This window comes from Osmerus mordax, chromosome 26 (genome assembly GCF_038355195.1).
Source record: "Osmerus mordax isolate fOsmMor3 chromosome 26, fOsmMor3.pri, whole genome shotgun sequence".
Taxonomy (NCBI): domain Eukaryota; kingdom Metazoa; phylum Chordata; class Actinopteri; order Osmeriformes; family Osmeridae; genus Osmerus; species Osmerus mordax.
The window spans coordinates 7665166-7684217 of record NC_090075.1 but is presented as its reverse complement, the minus strand read 5'-3'; the positions used below and the strand labels follow the sequence as shown (position 1 = coordinate 7684217).

The following is a 19052-nucleotide window of genomic DNA, read 5'->3' as shown; positions in this document are numbered from 1 at the left end:
TATTGTACTGATCTATGTCCATGATATTTGACTTGTCATGTCCTTGTCATGTCCATAAAATGCTACTGAATATTAAGATTTATATAGATTTATTTAGATGCAACTATTAAGACATTCATTCAGCAGACTCTCATCTAAAGCAAAATACAGTAGAGGGAGACTTGAACCTGCAACCTCTTGATCTGGACAGAGACCCCTGCTGTAGATCTTAAATCTAACCTCTGTTGTAACCAATATGACTCAGTTGGTGAACCAGCTAATCAGGTAATAAATCAGGTGTGATGGATTAGAGTTGGAATGAAAACATACAGGTTTGCGTGGCGAATGGAAAAATATGTTTCCCTTTCTGTGTAAGTGAAAGAAGTGAAGATTATTTAAAAGCACACTCTTTTGACTGACAACAGTTTCAATTCAATTGAAACTTACTGATAAGTTTTGTTTTCCCTATGTCATCCTACGTAGGCTATAATATCAGTGGTGACTCAGGCAGAAGGGTACAGTTCATGGTGCAGTAGATAGTGCAGCACGAAGGGTGGGAATCTAAAGGACATTATTAAAAGTTGGTATACCTCGAACTTCTCAAAGACTTGGCTGTTTCTAAAAAGTTAGCAAATGATGGCTTCCCAAGATTGGATAGATATTTTCCGGGAAAAGGCGATGGAACTCAACAATGAAGATGACTGGCAGATTGAGTTTGATGACTCCATCAAGCCAGATGGAATGGAATCAGGCTGGCAGCAGTACATCAAAAATACATTTGCATGGTAAGTATCGTGCAGTCCTGCTTGGACTCATTATAAGGTGATTTCCAAGTGATTTGGTTCCAAACTAAGAAATGTAGTTTACAATAAAAGTGTGCCGTAAGTAAACATATAGTAGATACAGTTTGCTTCATACATTACGACAGTAGCAAACAGCATACTGTGTTAGAACATCTGTCAAAGTCTAAAAGCTATGCATACTTTTTGGTTATTATTACTTTTATTAGTTAATATCCATTGTCATTGTGTGACACTTGTCTGTTTGTGTCATCTCTTTCCAAACGAAGGTTTCACTGCTCAAAGTGTAAGAGAAAGTGGCCCTCGAGCCGTGTGATGGTTGTGTTCCACATGAAGCTGTGGGAACAACAGAGAAAAGGAGTCGTGAAAGTACGTCGGCTCTGCCAGAACTGCAAGAAATGCACTGCTGCTCCTATGGAGAAGCCAACCTTCTCCCCAGACAACCTTGAGATTCTGATGGAGAAGCTGATTGAGAAGATCAGATTGAAGTGCTACCATGAGAGAACTGATGAAGTCAACAGGCCTTTCATGACGGACCCAGTGCAGTCGCCTCATGAGCCTGCTCATTGTGAAGGCTGCATGTTGGGCATCTGTATTAGGAATGCGCCTGGACAAGCCAGTCGTTTTTAACCCTGAAAGACACAGTATGCTTTGAAGTAGCAAATAAGTGCCTGTAATTCAGTATATTAACTAGTGAATTTCAGGAACTAATTTCAGGAACTAATTTGTTGTTTTTATTTTATCATTGCATCCAAGATAATACACAAGAACTCTGGTAAAGTAGCATGATGATAAGACATTCAGCTATGATATGTGGGGTCATTGAGATATTAAACTAGGAAGTTGACTGACTGGCTTTTCAGTGGTGAAACATGACCCAAAATGCATGTATGGTTCAGATTTGACCCTAATACTGTAATAGGTCTGTGGATTTGACAGGCCCTAGTCAAAGATGATTGCTATTTGTTTGCTACTACTTTTAGTAATTAAAATGAATCTGACATTTGTGAAATGTTCTGTCTCTCCCACATCATTAAAAATGATGCACGGCTATTAATGAGTATTATATTATTTTCATCCCAAAACTACAGTGACTCTGAGTAAAGAAACTTTAGAAAACACATGCGTTTAGCTCTTAGGGCCAACCCACAGAAATAAATAAATCCATGATGGAAATGAAGCCATTCATGTAAAACTAGTTGATTTCTTCTCAACAGCAGATTGCCCTAGATGACATACTAACTCCTGGTTTATCACACACCATGAAAATACATACAAATAAGAGAGTGTTGCTTTGTAAACTCATTTGTATCTCTCCCTCACGGCCCACATTGCTGCGGTCTCCCGGTCGTGTAGATTCACCCTCTACAACATCCGGAAGATCAGGAGATACCTGTCTGAGCACTCCACCCAGCTGCTAGTCCAAGCACTTGTCCTCTCCAAGTTGGACTATTGCAACTCGCTGCTCGCTGGTCTCCCAACATATGCAACCCGCCCTCTTCAGAGGATTCAGAACGCAGCGGCCCGCCTGGTCTACAATCTACCCAGACGCTCCCATGTTACTCCGCTCATCATCTCTCTCCACTGGCTACCTATCATGGCCCGTATCAGATTCAAGACCCTGGTATTGACCTTCCGAGCAGTGAACGGGACTGCACCCGTCTACATCAAGTCTCTCCTGCAGCCTTACACCCCCACCCGTCACCTACGGTCTTCTTCAGACAACCGCCTGTTGGTCCCACCGCTCAAGACCGCCCGGTCCCAACACAAGCTCTTCTCCTGTCTGGCCCCCCAGTGGTGGAATCAACTCCCCACCTCCATCAGAGACACTGACTGTCTCTCCACCTTCAAGAAAAGGCTCAAGACGCACTTGTTCCGGGAGTACAACGGTACTTAGGAATGGTTCGCTTGACCCAATGTTAGTTTCCTCAAGGATCACAATGACTCTTGCTCAGAGACTTGTTGCTCTTGTAGATAGTGGTAACTGATTGAAATTTTTTGTACTCGCTGTGATATATTGCTTTTATTATTGTTGCTTGTTTTTTCCACAGGTACACTTGCACTTATAGCAGTTCATGTTGTTTAATTGTAACTTGTTTAACTACATGCTCTTATGGTTCTTCCCTTTGGCACTTACTTTGGTTGTTCACAATGTGTGCTTCATGTTTTGGCTACTCGCAATGTTTTGTGGCTATCTTGTTGTTATGATCAGTGACCTATGCACTTTGTAAAGCTCTCTCTTGGAAGACGCTTTGGATAAAAGCGTCTGCTAAATGAATAAATGTAAATGTAAATGTATGTATGGAAATATATATATATAAATATCTCACCTGGAAACAATATCAGTGGTAAATACCCTTAGGAAGTGTTAAATATTGTTATGTTTCAAAGGCTTTCAAACATAATTGGGCCCAGGTGTCTCCATAGAAACCTAAATAATAGATCCAAAGAACCATACTTACAAAAAAAATAAAAAAAATACAATAAAAATATTATTTTGTTGTAGTATGTCAGGTAGGCCTATGTTTCCTCTGCAACAATGCATAGCTGTGTTAACTTTCCCCTTGTTGATGAACTAATATGACCAGTGATGCCGTTGCTGTAATCTGACCACTTTTTTCAGTAACAAGTAATCTAAAGCAGCTTGCACACTGCCCCGACAAACTCCAACAAATCCCAACATTCTAAAGTTGGCAGTTGTTGGTGACTGTCTTTAGAATGTCCAGTAAACCAACTGCCAGCTCCACACTGCTCAGACAGTGACAGACTTTTTTCAGCTAGCTAATTACTTTTTCTGTGTGTTGTAGTATCATTTTAAGATCAACGTCATTCTGCGTTATTTATTGCGTGATAATATTTAACTCACAAAACAATTATAACTATTGAAATTAACAGATTGTTTTAGACACAGAGCTATCATTCTGTCATACCCTATGACCCAATTTTCACGTCGCACGCGTAAACGTTGACATTACCGGACGGTTGAAGGAGAAAGCGAGCTAGTGCATGGTAGTTTCAAGTTGACATCAACAATGCATCGGTTTTTGCTACCTAGCTACAGTCCTGCTCACCATTATTGGCACCCCTTCATGTTTTGCATAACTGAGTGAATGTCTTCAGAAATAAATGGAAATGTACCAAATGTATATCAGCAGTATCTTTTAATTGGAATCCAAAGTAATTTAACAAAGACAATTGTTATTTCAACATAGATATTGTAATTCCAAACGAAAAACCAGAAAACCAGCATGTGCACCAATATTGGCACCCATCTTTAATATTTGATTGCACATCCTTTGGCAGCGATGACAGCCTCCAAACGTTTCTTATATCCATCTATAAGCTTCTTGCACTTCTCGGGTGGTATTTTCTCCCACACTTCCTTTGCAAAATGCTCAAGCTCTTGAACATTTGCAGGGTTCCTTTCTCCAACGGCAGATTTCAGCTCCCCCCAAAGATTTTCAATTGGATTGAGATCAAGACTCATTGCTGGCCATTTTTTTTTTCCTTTCAACCATTCCTGCGTGCTTTTGGAGGTGTGCTTTGGGTCTTTATCTTGCTGGAGGACCCATGATCTTCGCCTCAAACCAAGTTTCCTTACACTGGGCAAGACATTTCGCTCTAGAATTTCTTGATAATCTTCTGATTTCATGATGCCTGTGATACGGTCAAGGCCTCCAGTACCAGATGCAGCAAAGCAGCCCCACAGCATTATGGATCCTCCACCATGCTTGACTGTTGGTATGGTGTTCTTTTCCTTAAAAGCTTCATTGCGCCGTCTGTAAACATACTGTTTGTGTGCATTACCAAAAAGCTCCACTTTTGTTTCATGTGTCCATAAAACATTGTCCAAGAAGGCTTGAGGTTTGTCCAGGTTCTCTTTCGCGAAGATCAATCGTTCCTTTTTATGCCTTTTCAGCAATGGGGGTCTTCCTTGGCCTCCGCCCATAAAGCCCCGCTTTGTTTAGTGTGCGGCGTATGGTACTTGTTGAAACAATTACACCAGACTGCTCCAGGTTGGTTTTCAGGTCTTTAGATGTTTGACGTGGTGTTTTTTCCACTAATCGCACCAGCCTTCGAAGACTTCTGTCATCAATTTTTCTCTTCCCCCCCCCATGTCCAGGGAGGTTCTTGACAGTTCCATGCCTGGAAAACTTAATAACATTACGCACCGTTGAAACAGTGATACCAAGGTCTTTGGAAATGGCCTTATACCCTTTGGAGGTCTTGTGCTTGCAAATAATAGCGTAATGTCCTCAGACAGCTCCTTTGTCTTTACATTTACATTTAGTCATTTAGCAGACGCTCTTATCCAGAGCGACTTACAGTAAGTACAGGGACATTCTCCCCGAGGCAAGTAGGGTGAAGTGCCTTGCCCAAGGACACAACGTCATTTGGCAGAGCCGGGGATCGAACCAGCAACCTTCTGATTATTAGCCCAATTCCCTAACCGCTCAGCCACCTGACTCCCTGGAGATTTACATTTAGTCATTTAGCAGACGCTCTTATCCAGAGCGACTTACAGTAAGTACAGGGACATTCCCCCGAGGCAAGTAGGGTGAAGTGTCTTGCCCAAGGACACAGCGTCAGTTGGCATGACTGGGAATCATGCCAACTGATTTTAAATGAGCATCATTTGCTCATTTAAACATACATTTACAGGAATCTAGTAATGAAATAAATATTTGACCTAATATTAGTTATCAACAGGGGAGGTTTCATGTTATGTTATCCCTATTCACTGGGGTGTCTCCCCTTAACCCCTTCTGTTGTCCTTGGGTTGCTTGACCCATTTTCCAATCGTTTCCATATCAGATATTTTGGTTTCCTTCAACCAAAACATTTAAAACCAAAAAGAACGTGTATGGTACCGTGCAACGCTCTTCACAAGTTAAATAAATGATCATTTCTCTAATTTCATTGAATTTGGATGTTTCATTCACTTTCATAGCAATTTGTATGTTCAAGTGTAATTACGGTCACATCTTGTGCCTGGGGCAGTGATATCAATAAGTCATTTACAGGCATTTACAGCGTCTGCTATTTTCTGCCAGCTTCCCCTCCTTGATTTGGCAGCAGCGACTGTGTTGCTTTATGCCTGTTTTATATGTTTATATTGCCGATATGTTTGTAGGATTATTGTCTGCTCCTCCTGTGTGTAATATGCGACTTTGCCCATGTTTGCGATTGGACATACGGTGCAAACACCACCCCTTTTATGTGAACGCACGCTCCTCTGGATTGGAAATACCTGGGACGTATGTGGAGTATAGAAAAGTTATGGCATGGAACCTTTACCTGGAAGACTATAAAAATATGTCATCTCATAATTTAATTACTTCAGTGGCATACTTTGAATTGACCGGGTCAATACTATACAGATTAAACAAAAAGAGAAAAGAATAAACAGGTAACTCCCATGGGTATAAGTTTTCAAAAAGAAACTACAGCTGGGTGATTACCGTAGGTGTTGGAAAACAAGTTGAGAGCATCTGGTATTCTTTAGTTACAAGATGTGTTGATTTATATTTTGTATTGTTTCTGATTACAGTAAGCTTTGATTTGATGTTAACTCAGTCACAGGAAGTTGAACTACTTTATAAACTGCAAAAAGTTCAAAGGACATAAAGAGAGTTTGTATGCCTTTTACGTTGTGTTTGTCCGTGTGTTAGTGTGGGTGTGTGTGTTTGTGGGTCTGTTTGTGTGTGTGTGTCTGTGCTTTTAGGTGTGAATATTGTGTGTGAGTAGATGGGTGTGTGTACAGTATTTTGCTGTTTCCACTGTTGCATACTGTGGACAGAGTGAGTCAAAGACAGTCAGTCCGTTCTAACAAGCAGACAGGACAGGATGGAGCGATCATGGGGTTTCATCCTTACCACCGCTGTTTTCCTCTCAGCAGGTAAAACCTTTTGTTTTATCCAATTTTCACTGCAAATCATCTTCTGTTTGTGTTGTGGTAAAAAGCATATTTGTTGGATCAAATATGTTTATTTTAGCTTCTGCATATTTTGATGGGACAAAACATAAATTATTGCACTGGTTACGATCGGGTCTATACAAGATATTTGTTCAGTTTCAAGTCAAAAGCAAGGATTTAAAGCAGATCAATGTGCACTAAGTGTTATGTTTTGGTTTAGACCGTTCCTAAATTAGTGTGAAAAAAGACAATTAGCAATGTAATTTACATGTATTAAAGTAATTTCCTTTTTTTGTTAGTGGCCAATGCAATTTTCAGTTGTCTGTTCAAATTATGACACATTACCCCATTCGACAATTTTTTGTTATTCGGTTCATTCATAGGAAACTGTATTTTATTCTGAAGATAAGTTTCACTGGACGACTCATGCAGTACTTCTATCCATCCATCCACTTTCAAATGTCTTCCTATTTCATCTGCGTCCCACTCTTGTATTATTTGACCTTCTCCCATCTCTCAACAGTGTACCACTGTCACTCTGTGCTGACCTGTAAGGAGGGTCATAGTGGTCCCACGCATGAGTCAATCCAGACTGTGCTGGACCGCAAGTCCTTCAGACCAGCAGTCAACCTCAGCAACCCCACTATAACCAACATCTCCTTCACTCTCTATGCTGTGCTGGGGGTGGTGAGTCTGCCTCTACATATCCTACAGTTCAGGAAATATTCCTGATGACTTTGCAGAGGGTTGAGATGATGAAATATTAGCTTTTAAATTGGAAAGAAAAACCTTTTAGTTGAAGGATTTTCAGGATTGCCATGTTGCCACGTACGTCCTCAGTTTCAAGTCAAGTCCATTTCTATTTTATTCATGGCAAGTTACATTTCTTCAATGTTTAAGATATATATTTACTTAGGTTAAGTTGCTGCTGAAGAAAAAAACAACACAATCTATCTTGGTACAGTACATTAATTAATGCACAGTATGTCCTTTGTTTTCTTTCAGAATGAAAAGACCCAGATTCTCACCACCTTCCTCTGGTTGAGGCTGGTGAGTGTCAAGGTCCCTGAGCTTTCACATCTTGCTTCATGTTAAAACATTTATCATATCTATTAATATTAATACATTTATTTTTACAGTTGTTCTTACAAAGTAAACAAAAATGTGTAGATATCAATGTGTAGTTATGGCACTAACTTGATAATAAAAGTTGAATTTAACTACCTGAACAGATTTGGTTAGAAGAGGTAGAATACATTAAAAACTGATTGTATTGTCTTGGAACTACCTTGTTGTAAGTATTGGGTGCATGAATACCTGGTGTGGGATCCTGTGGACTGTGATGGTATCACCAGGATATCATTACCTGTGAGTGACCTATGGAGCCCTGACATCATTGTCTACGAGTTGTGAGTAAACAAAACGTTTCACCAGACTTCCTTCTCTCTTTCTTCTCCTCCTCCTGTCTCTCATATGGTCCTATAGGGTTTCATTTCAGTTCTTTTTCTTGAAGTCCACACTTTCTTGGCACATTTCCATCGTTTCCTATCAAGCCCCTTTATCCCTCTGCCACCCCGCAATCACCGCTCAATTAACCTTCATTGTTCTCCTCTCTCCTCTTTCGTCCGTCTCTCACCCACTCGTCCATCTCTCCGTCAGCGTGGATGACGACGTGTCCCAGGCGTGTCCCTACGTGTACATCAACCACACGGGTCACATCCGCTGGGACAGGATGTTGCGGCTCGTCAGTGCCTGCAACCTGGAGATCTTCAGCTTTCCCTTCGACATCCAGAACTGCTCCTTCACATTCGGCTCTTACATGCACACCAGTAAGTAATAGCTAAATCTTTAATTTTTTGGGGGGGTTTAGGTGCAGCTCTATTGGCATAAGATAAGATATACCTTTATTCGTCCCACAATGGGGAAATTCGTATTCATATGTGAAGTCCTGTGAAAACATTGCTGTAAAAAGGGCTATACTAATTGATTTGAAAATGCTGTCTTACTATCAAACACTCGCCGTTCTTTGTTAATTCAAGTATTTGGGTGTGTGGGTGACTTTTATGAGAAGTTGCCTTCCCACTGCCATGAGAACTGAAAAGTCCCCTTCAAAAGTGCAAAATCTCATGATTGTACATCTTTTTTTGGATTCGATTTTCTGAGGAGAATGCAAGTTTTTTGTAGAACATTTTATTCTATCCTTTTCATTATGTTGTCGCTAAGACTTGAAAATCTTCCTTCCTGTTGATTATGTTGTCAACTGCTTGATGTCTGATGTCCCAGCCCAGGATGTGAGGGTGAGTCCAGCCTTGACATTTGAGGAGATGTCCGGGAACTCTAAACGCTATCTGGAAGCCAGCGGGGAGTGGGAGCTGGTCACCATCGTAGGGGACACTTCAATCCTTAAATTTGGCATAGACGAGTGGGACATCATCACCTTCTGGGTGAGGAAAGAGTGTGTGTGTGAGCGTGATCAAAAGATTATTAAAAAGTGCTATCTTTGCCACAGTAAAAACATTTGTTTCCAAGAGATTGAACACTGAAGGGATTCTCCTTCCTGGCATCAACCCCTCATCCACCTACAGAAGGTTCTGGGATTGGACACCTGCTTGCTGTGTCCTCAATAACCAAAGGCATTCTCTCTCCTCTTTCCACCAGGTGGTCATCAAGCGGAGTCCGTTGCTGTACGTGGTCAACCTCCTGATCCCCAGCTCCTTCCTCATGCTCATTGACATCCTGTCGTTCTACCTGCCGCCTCATAGCGTCGACCGCGCCTCCTTCAAGATGACCCTCATCCTGGGCTACACCGTCTTCCTGCTCATCATGAACGACCTGCTCCCCAGCACAGCCAACGGCACACCGATCATAGGTTCAGGCAGCAGGGGTTTCAATTGGAAATTTGAGAGACATGGGTGGAAGCCCTAAGGTCCTAGTTTTCTTAATGATCAATCAGCAACCAATTGTTTTATTCATTGAATTCCTCCTGCCTGACAACCCCAAAGTGAGCCAACCCTGTGTTCTCTCCCAGGTGTCTATTTCTCAGTGTGCCTGGCTCTGATGGTCATCAGCCTGCTGGAAACTGTCATCATCACCAACGTGCTCCACCACAACTCCCTGAAGTATCGTGAGGTTCCCCGCTGGGTGCGTGTGGTCGTCCTCAAGCACATCGCCCGCCTCATCTGCTACCGTTGGCCGGAGCAAGACTCGCTTGCTTCCGGAACCCAGATGGACAAAGGCAACCAGTGTGAACCGGCCCAGGGGCCCTGGATCATCCAACCATCATCAGCGGCCCACTCACCCTCTCACCACCCTGACAGCAATAAGGGTGAGAGGAAAAAGGATAGAATGATGCACCTTTGGTCACACAACCAAAGGTGCAGAAGTAGCAAACTGTCTATCAAAAATAACACATTTTTAATTCTAATTTTAATTATAAAGTCATTGAGTCATTGGCATTCTATGTCTTTATGCTCTTGATTTATGACCCCCAAAAAATCACTCTATAAAATTGGAATTTTGCCAAGTTGAAATCGGTATTGTCTTGAATGCAAAGAGTTCTAAATCCTGTGTGGTTCATCAAAAAGACCACCTCTGCTCACGATTGTGTCCATGCCAGGTCCTGTGACGACAGTAGCGACTGTACCAGAGCTGAAGCAGATCAGCCAGGACCTGAGCGCTCTGCGGGCCCATCTGACGTCACTGCAGAAGGAAGGACAGCTGCTGGACCAGTGGTGCCACGTGGGCTACGTTCTGGACTTCCTGCTCTTCCGCATCTACTTGTTCATCATTACCTGCTACGCTCTGGTCATCATCTGCATGTGGTGCGTCTGGATCAACCAGTGAAGGGCTGGAAATGGTGTGTGCGTGTATGAGGGGAAAGATGGGGGAAAACGGCTGTGTAACATTCCTGTTGACCGCTACAATACTAATGAAAAAAGGTAACCATAATCAAGTGTGTAAGCCTGTAGTTTTAGCACTGTATATGTACTACAGTTTACATATAGCATACTCTTACTGTACAATCTATTCTTTCTCATCTCAGCTGCTTTTTGAAAGCTGTGTTGTGTGTGTGTGAACCCTTTGCTGTTATTGCCATTGTTAGACTTTCAGTTAATTAACACCTGACTGAGCCTCCTGCACCTGAGGTGATTGATTCAATAAAAAACGGTCATTAAGACACTGTGTTCAGAGTGCTGCTGTGTCATGTCTGTTTATTAGCTGTTAGCTTCAGTGACTAAAAGAAGATGCAACACCTCAGGAGAAAAAATCACAAGGCACCTTATCTTTCTAATTAAAAAACGAATCCACCATAACGGTGATCAGTCTGACCAGTCTTTTATTGTCATCATAATTCTATAATAATTTAATAGTAACACAATAGTAATTTTATTTTATTATACTTTTTAAAGTAGTGCTCTTCAACCTCGCACACCTCCACATAGAAAGCAGTTAATAATGAATTAAGGAAACATTTGGTTTAGAAGCTCAGCCATAAAACTGTAATGATCCTTCCAAATGGGTCGGACAGTATAATTTTCGACGCTCCAAAGCAGAAAGTGGCGCAATGCACCTAATGCGCTGCTTATCAATCCTAAACAACTTTATGGTAGGCCTTCCATAAAAAAAACATTGTATTGATTTCAAAATCAAAACGTGTGCTATTGTGAAGGAATGATATCTATACTGCTATTCCAATGCTGCTTCATCAATCACCACCTCAATCATAAAGATGTGTAATAACAGTACTTAACATATATTCCATATTCCAAATGTGATCAATGTATTCATTTAAGAACAGATGAGCTTGACTTCTGTCACGACTGTTCTCACGAGGGCCTTCGTTTTCTCTATCTGTGACTCTTTACTCTGTGAAGCTGCACTTGTATCATCGACTGTTTTACTATTTTTTATTATTTTTTACATGAGTGCCCTGCCAACGATGCAAAGTGTCATTCATGTGGAAAAAAAGTCACTTTCAGCGTCTGTCGTGCAGGCGAAAACGTGGACAGTATTGAGACGGAGGAGGAGGATGAAAGTTTCTTCCTGGATTCTGTGACGTCCGACAAAGCTGCATGGACCGCCAACATAGGAATAATGAACACCACAATCAGGTTCAAACTCGACACCGGAGCGGATGTCACTGCTGTGTCACAGACTGATATGAACAGCATATTTTCCGGTAAACAGCAGCCTGTTCTCCTGAAGGCAGAGACCTTTGCTTGGTCCGGGACGGATTCCGCTGGATGTGTCAGGGTTCGCCAGACTGCAGCTGAGGAGTGGAGGCAAGCAGACCAAGCAGAAGGTTTATGTGGTCAAAAATCTGAGCACGCCCTTGCTTGGATTTCCAGCCTCTACATCCCCTTGGCCTGGTCAAACGTGTTGACAGCATAGATTTGGACACTCTCAAGGCGACGTACCCTAGACTGTGCAGTGGGCTAGGCGAGGTGAAACGGGCATATCACATACAACTCCCCTCCACCCCAGGGCTCTCTTCGGTGTTCGGGCGACCTGCGTGCGGTGGGGGTGACCTGTTGTGCAAGAGCGGTTATCCTGACCCCGGCGGGATTCTTATTCATCACGACTCAGTCAAACAGGTATTGACATCGAATCATAAGCAGTCATGGATAATGTAGTGATACAGGATCTCCACCTAGTGTTCTGTTTACCAAACTTTAAAAGTGCCATAAGAACGTGCAGGACAGGGCTCTTCAATAGGCGGCCCGCGGGCCGAATCTGGCCCCTGTGCTCCAGTAAGATCACTTAGTTCAAATCACCTACGTTACGTATCAAACATGGACCAATTAAAATCGAGCTATTACTGTCATAACGTATAACGTCATTACACCAGCTACATTGTAAGCGTAATGTAATGTAAATGTACTGTTTTGACATATTAGCCTAACACTAAATTAGGTACTCTGGCTTTCATAACTCAGTGCCTAGCCTCTTACTGACATCACCGCACGTCACTGCTTCTTCTCTGGCCCTGGTCATTTATTTGCCTGCCACACTTGGCCCACGCTGTCATTCACTCAGTACTGTAAATGGGCCCATTGAATATTTGGTGTGGTATGAATTGCTCCCTAAATTGGAGCTTGATGAGGAGTTGGTGACTTCTGGGGTGGTGAAACTTGCTCATAGCTGTCTGAGTTGCCAGTTAAGTGACCATTAAGTGTGTTATTCTAAAGTGTGGAGCGAACTATCACTTGTTAGTGTACTGGGAAGAAAACTGCTGCTGTGTAAGGTGTGTGTGTGTGTGTTTTGGGGATGCTAAGGTTGGTCTTGCCGCATCTATAAGTACAGATCAAAACAATAGTGGTGATAGATGAACATCTGTGTTTATTCCAGCCTGCCAGAGCCTGTTAAATCTAGTAACCTGGGATAAAGCTGAACAGCAGACCAAAGTTAAATGGCATTCAGAATTCCTTACCTGTAGGTACATTAGGGATTATAAAATAGTTGTTGTTGTTGTCTTGTCAACTGAGGTGTTCTACATGGAATTTACAGTTCTATGTCATTGTTTTTAAACAACAAACGTTCTAAATTCAGAGAGCCAATAGCAGAGTGCGAATTATACAATGATAATCGGGGGGGTCGACTTCTTCTCCAGGGTGTAAAGTAATATTTACTATACAGGTAAGAACAATATATTGACCCCCTCAACCTGTTGTTTTTACCTCTTTTGGGGGGGGTCCAAGTCTTAATTAGGGGGTCAAACACCCCTGTAATTCGTACCCTGGCCAATAGTCTAAATGCAGACTGAACCAAAAAAGAAGCTGAAAAAACAAAGCTCCCTTGTGTGTAAGTATCCAAAAATACTATGGCTGGGTGATTACTGTAGGTGTTAAACAACATGATAACAGCATCTGGTATTCTTTAGTTATAAGATGTGTTGATTTATATTATTTATAATTAAGATTTGATTCGGTGGTAACTCAGTCACAGGATTTTTAATTGATGTATAAAGGTAGTCTGTATGCCTTTTGCATTGTGTGTGTGTGTGAGTGTAAGTATTTTGCTGTTTCCACTGTTGCATACTGTGGTCAGAGTCAGTCCGTTCTAACAAGCACACAGGACAGGATGGAGCGATCATGGGATTTTATCCTTACCACCGCTGTTTTCCTCTCAGCAGGTAAAACCTTTTGTTTTATCCAATTTTCCCCCAAGAAAGTTTGTTTGTGTAGTGGTAAAGAACACATTTGTAGAATCAGAATGTTTTTATTTTATCTTCTGCATATTTTGTCAAGAATAGATGGGACAAAACATGAATTATTGAACTGGTTATGATCTGCCACAGTAATGCAATTTTCTTCTATCTGTTCAAATTATGACGTACTACTCCATATGACAATTATAAGTTATTCACTCATAGGAAATTGTATTTATATATATTTATTTAAGTTAAGTTTCACTGGACGACTCATGCAGTACTTCTATCCATCCATCCACTTTCAAATGTCTTCCTATTTCATCTGCGTCCCACTCTTGTATTATTTGACCTTCTCCCATCTCTCAACAGTGTACCACTGTCACTCTGTGCTGACCTGTAAGGAGGGTCACAGTGGTCCTACGCATGAGTCAATCCAGACTGTGCTGGACCGCAAGTCCTTCAGACCAGCAGTCAACCTCAGCAACCCCACTATAACCAACATCTCTTTCACTCTCTATGCTGTGCTGGGGGTGGTGAGTCTGCCTCTACATATCCTACAGTTCAGGAAATATTCCTGATGACTTTGCAGAGGGCTGAGACTATGCAATTCAAGCCTTTAAAATATAGAGATGTTAAAATTAAGGATTCTAAATGTGTCAAAAAGTTTTTCTAAACTTCATAACTGGATTGCCATGTTGCCTTATTAATGCACTAGCCCCAAGTTTCTAAAGTCAATTCCTATTTATGTCATGGCAATTTACATTTCTTTAGTGTTTAAGGTAGACATTTACTTAGGTTACGTTCCTGCTGGAAAAAAACAACAACACAATCGATTTTTGGTACAGCACACGACTTCTAAGGCACAGTATGTCCTTGTTTTTCTTTCAGAATGAAAAGACCCAGATTCTCACCACCTTCCTCTGGGTGAGACTGGTGAGTGTCAAGGTCCCTGAGCTTTCACTTCTTGCTTTATGTCTCTTATGTTAAAACTTTTGTTGATACTTAAGAACTGCTGCTTGATTAAACTGAAACAGTTCTGAATCACTCATATGTTATATTTATTTCTATATTACAGTATATATTACAGTTGTTCCTACAAAACAAAAATATGAGGTCCCTGGCACTAACTTGACTATAAATGTCTGATATAACTGACTTACCTGAACAGATTCAATTACAAAAAGTATAATAACTTAAAAATGTATCAAATGTTTTATTACCTGGAATTACTTTGTTGTAAGGCTTGGATGAATGAATATCTGGTGTGGGATCCTGTGGCTTGTGATGGCATCACCAGGATATCATTACCCGTCAGGGAGCTATGGAGCCCTGACATAATTGTCTTTGAGTTGTGAGTATCCAAAATGTTTCCTTCCCCTCCTCTGTCGTCCATCCCTCCTCACCTACCCCTCCCTCTCCCTCCTCTAGTGTGGATGACGACGTGTCCCAGGAGTGTCCCTACGTGTACGTCAACCACACGGGTCACATCCGCTGGGACAGGATGTTGCGGCTCGTCAGTGCCTGCAACCTGAAGATCTTCAGCTTTCCCTTTGACATCCAGAACTGCTCCTTCACATTCGGCTCTTACATGCACACCAGTAAGTAATACAAAAATTATTTTGGTGTTTTGTTTGAGCGCAGTTCTTTGGGCATATGTGAAGTCCTCTGTGACATTGGTTGTTAAAAGCATGTATACACATGTCATTTGATTTGAAAATGCTGTCTTACTATCAAACATTTGCCATTATTTGTGTGTACATTTTCTGGGGGGAATGCAAGTTTGCAGTTGAAAATTAAATGATATCCCTTTAAAGTTTCATGAATTTCTGTTGCTATAACATGAATGTCCTTCCTGATTATTAAATTGCCTGATGTCTGATGTTCCAGCCCAGGATGTGAAGTTGAGTGCAGCCTTGACATTTGAGGAGATGTCCGAGAACTCCAAGCGCTATCTGGAAGCCAGCGGAGAGTGGGAGCTGGTCACCATCATGGGGGACGCATCAATCCTTAAATTTGGCATAGACGAGTGGGACATCATCACCTTCTGGGTGAGAAAAGAGAGAGAGTGTGTGTGAGAGAGAGAGTGATCATGAAAAGATCATAAAGAAATGATTTACCACCGGAGGACTTCTCCGGTAAACCCCTCATAAACCCCTCATCCACCCACAGAAGGTTCTGGGATTGGACAGATTGCTGTGTCCTCACCAATCAAAGGCATTCTCTCTCCTTCCACCAGGTGGTCATCAAGCGGAGTCCGTTGCTGTACGTGGTCAACCTCCTGATCCCCAGCTCCTTCCTCATGCTCATCGACATTGTGTCGTTCTACCTGCCGCCTCACAGCGTCGACCGCGCCTCCTTCAAGATGACCCTCATCCTGGGCTACACTGTCTTTCTGCTCATCATGAACGACCTGCTCCCCAGCACAGCCAACGGCACACCGATCTTAGGTTCAGGCAACAGGGGTTTCAGTTAAAATTATGAGGGACATGGGTGGGAATTTGCAAAACACGGTTGCAATTAGACATCCAATCTGTTTTTGTTTTGTTTTGTTTTTATAATAGCGAGTTATCTTTTTGTATTCATAGATGTGCAACAAAGACAAAGGAAAGTATATTTTTTATCTTTGATGATTTCCATTTCAACCTTCCGGACAAATACATCTCAACCTGGAAAATTCTTAGTGATGATGCCCATGCCTCATTCATTCATTTTTGGCTGATTGTCTTTTAAAAGAACAACATCCCCTTCTTGAAGTTTTGACCTCTTCTCTTGCCACTGTCAAAGCTGCAATGTTTTGAGATGTTCACACCTCCAACTATTCCAAAAGGTGTCAGCCAAGCTTTGGACTTGCTTCCACTCCTCTTTGAAGAGATCCCTGAATCTCCTTGACTGGTTGTGGAGCTATCGTAGTACAGCCCCGCTATCCGTGTTGTACGTGATGTTGTCGCATCCATCTCTGTGACTATCATCTCAGCAGTATCCGCTGCGGATGAGTACAGCTGTGCACAGTTCTAGCCTTGGGATCATTGAGTCAGGCTGGGGGGCGGGGCAATTCAGCCTTTCCAAAGACAAACTCAACTGTAGTTTGTTTGTCATGGTTCGTCACCTTAATGTAGAATAAAGCTGCAATGGCTTTCACTCGTGCGTCTGCAAAGACAGAGTTCTCTTCTCTGTGCGCCTGTAGTGGAAAAGGATGCGTGTAAGGGGCGCTTATCTTGTGTTCCTCTAAATCATGGAGAAACTCTCCATCTGGTCCACTCAATCTCCAGTGGTCTGTGGGGAGTGGCGAGTCTCAATCCCTTTGCTTGCGTGGTGAGCTCTCTGAGTTTCAACCTTCCGTGGACAGAGACAAGTACGAGGAACCCTAGGGGGTTGTAGAGACTATTGACCGTTGACAGAACCCTCTCTCTGAGTAAAGGGCTTCTGGTCATCTGGAACGTGCAGGTGTCTGTGCACAAATTCCAAGAACACCCAAAGATACGCTGCATGTCATCAACTAAAAGGTCTAAGTCTTCGACATCTTTACCACGGTCCTCGGTTGGGAACGCGTCAATGACCGTGGGTCTATGTGATGCAATGTTGTGCAAGCTGAGGTTCGAAGCTGCCGGCATTTTCTGCGCTGGTCCAAGAATACCGATGGGCTCCTCCTTGGTGTCGAATGACTTTAGAGCGCCGTCAACGTAAGGCTCGAGTTTAATGAATCTTTTTGCATCACTGCCATCATCTGATTCTGCTTCGTGTGCTGCTCTTTGTAAACCGGACATGGACGCGGCAGAGGAGGAGGGACTGTCACCGAAGATGTTAGCGAGGATGGCTACCCGGTTACTTCCTGAACCTGATGAGTTCCACCCAGCAGGCTGTTAAGGTCAGGGCCCTCGAGAAAGACATCGCTGAGTGACACTCCTCCATGTGGCGCACTTGAGTCTAAAACCACATGGATCTTATCCGTCATTCTGGGATGGTAAACACGGAACAGGGGCAGGTACCAGCACGCTTGTCCTTGACGCAGGGGCAGTTCGACCTCTGCATGTCCTCTGCTGAGATATTACAGTCAACGGGGTCAGCACCAGATTCGAACTGAGGCCAGTGCTATAAGGTGTCAGCCTACATGGTATCTGGGGAGCCACTGGGGAACCTTCTCAAGCTTGGTTTTACTTGCATCCAAAACCTTTAGCTGCCATCCTGTTGGCTCGTCCAGATGTCAACCCCGGGGCCTGTCTCCCTCTTCTCTCTCCCCAGGTATCTATTTCTCAGTGTGCCTGGCTCTGATGGTCATCAGCCTGATGGAAACCGTCATCATCACCTACGTGCTCCACCACAACTCCCTGAAGTATCGCGAGGTGCCCCGCTGGGTGCGTGTGGTTGTCCTCAAGCACATCGCCCGCCTCATCTGCTACCGTTGGCCGGAGCAAGACTCGCTTGCTTCCGGAACCCAGACGGACAAAGGAAACCGGTGTGAACCGGCCCAGGGGCCCTGGATCATCCAACCATCATCAGCGGCCCACTCCCCCTCTCACCACCCTGACAGCAATAAGGGTGAGAGGATAGAATGATGCACATTTGATCACACAACCGAAGGTGTAAAATTAGCAAACTGTCTAAAATAAAAATGTTAAAAAACGTACAATTTCAATTACATTGTGTCCATGCCAGGTCCTGTGGCGACAGTAGCGACTGTACCAGAGCTGAAGCAGATCAGCCAGGACCTGAGCGCTCTGCGGGCCCATCTGACGTCACTGCAGAAGGAAGGACAGCTGCTGGACCAGTGGTGCCACGTGGGCTACGTTCTGGACTTCCTGCTCTTCCGCATCTACTTGTTCATCATTACCTGCTACGCTCTGGTCATCATCTGCATGTGGTGCGTCTGGATCAACCAGTGAAGGGCTGGAAATGGTGTGTGTGCGTGTATGAGGGGAAAGATGGGGGAAAACGGCTGTGTAACAAGTGTGTAAGCCTGTAGTTTTAGCACTGTACATGTAGTACAGACAGTATACACGTAACCTTTTCTTACAGTACAATATGTTCTCTCTCCTGCTTTTTGAAAGTTCTGTGGTGTGTGTGTGTGTGTGTGAGAGCCCTTTGCTATTATTGGCCTTGTTATCCTTCCAGTTAATTAGCACCTGACTGAGCCTGCTGCACCTGAGGTGACAAAACAGTAAAATGGAACACGGTCATTAAGACACTGTTCTGAGTGCTGCTGTGTCAT

General features: G+C 42.9%; 3 protein-coding genes across 3 annotated transcripts; all 3 read left to right on the top strand.

Moving 5' to 3' along the window:
- Positions 1-498: 498 nt before the first annotated feature.
- LOC136936175 (receptor-transporting protein 3-like) lies at positions 499-1823 on the top strand. The gene is made up of 2 exons (XM_067229923.1): positions 499-764; positions 1049-1823. Exons 1-2 carry the CDS (start codon positions 613-615, stop codon positions 1407-1409), a joined length of 513 nt encoding a protein of 170 aa, XP_067086024.1. The 5' UTR covers positions 499-612; the 3' UTR covers positions 1410-1823.
- Positions 1824-7155: 5332 nt separating this feature from the next.
- LOC136936244 (5-hydroxytryptamine receptor 3A-like) lies at positions 7156-10889 on the top strand. The gene is made up of 8 exons (XM_067230005.1): positions 7156-7383; positions 7702-7746; positions 7996-8105; positions 8356-8525; positions 8980-9140; positions 9355-9565; positions 9725-10021; positions 10313-10889. The coding sequence occupies exons 1-8, from the start codon at positions 7156-7158 to the stop codon at positions 10537-10539; spliced, it is 1449 nt and encodes a 482-aa protein (XP_067086106.1). The 3' UTR covers positions 10540-10889.
- A 3262-nt stretch (positions 10890-14151) lies between these two features.
- LOC136936269 (5-hydroxytryptamine receptor 3A-like) lies at positions 14152-18795 on the top strand. The gene is made up of 8 exons (XM_067230044.1): positions 14152-14379; positions 14735-14779; positions 15088-15197; positions 15275-15444; positions 15734-15894; positions 16083-16293; positions 18086-18382; positions 18500-18795. The coding sequence occupies exons 1-8, from the start codon at positions 14152-14154 to the stop codon at positions 18724-18726; spliced, it is 1449 nt and encodes a 482-aa protein (XP_067086145.1). The 3' UTR covers positions 18727-18795.
- The last annotated feature ends 257 nt before the right edge of the window (positions 18796-19052 follow it).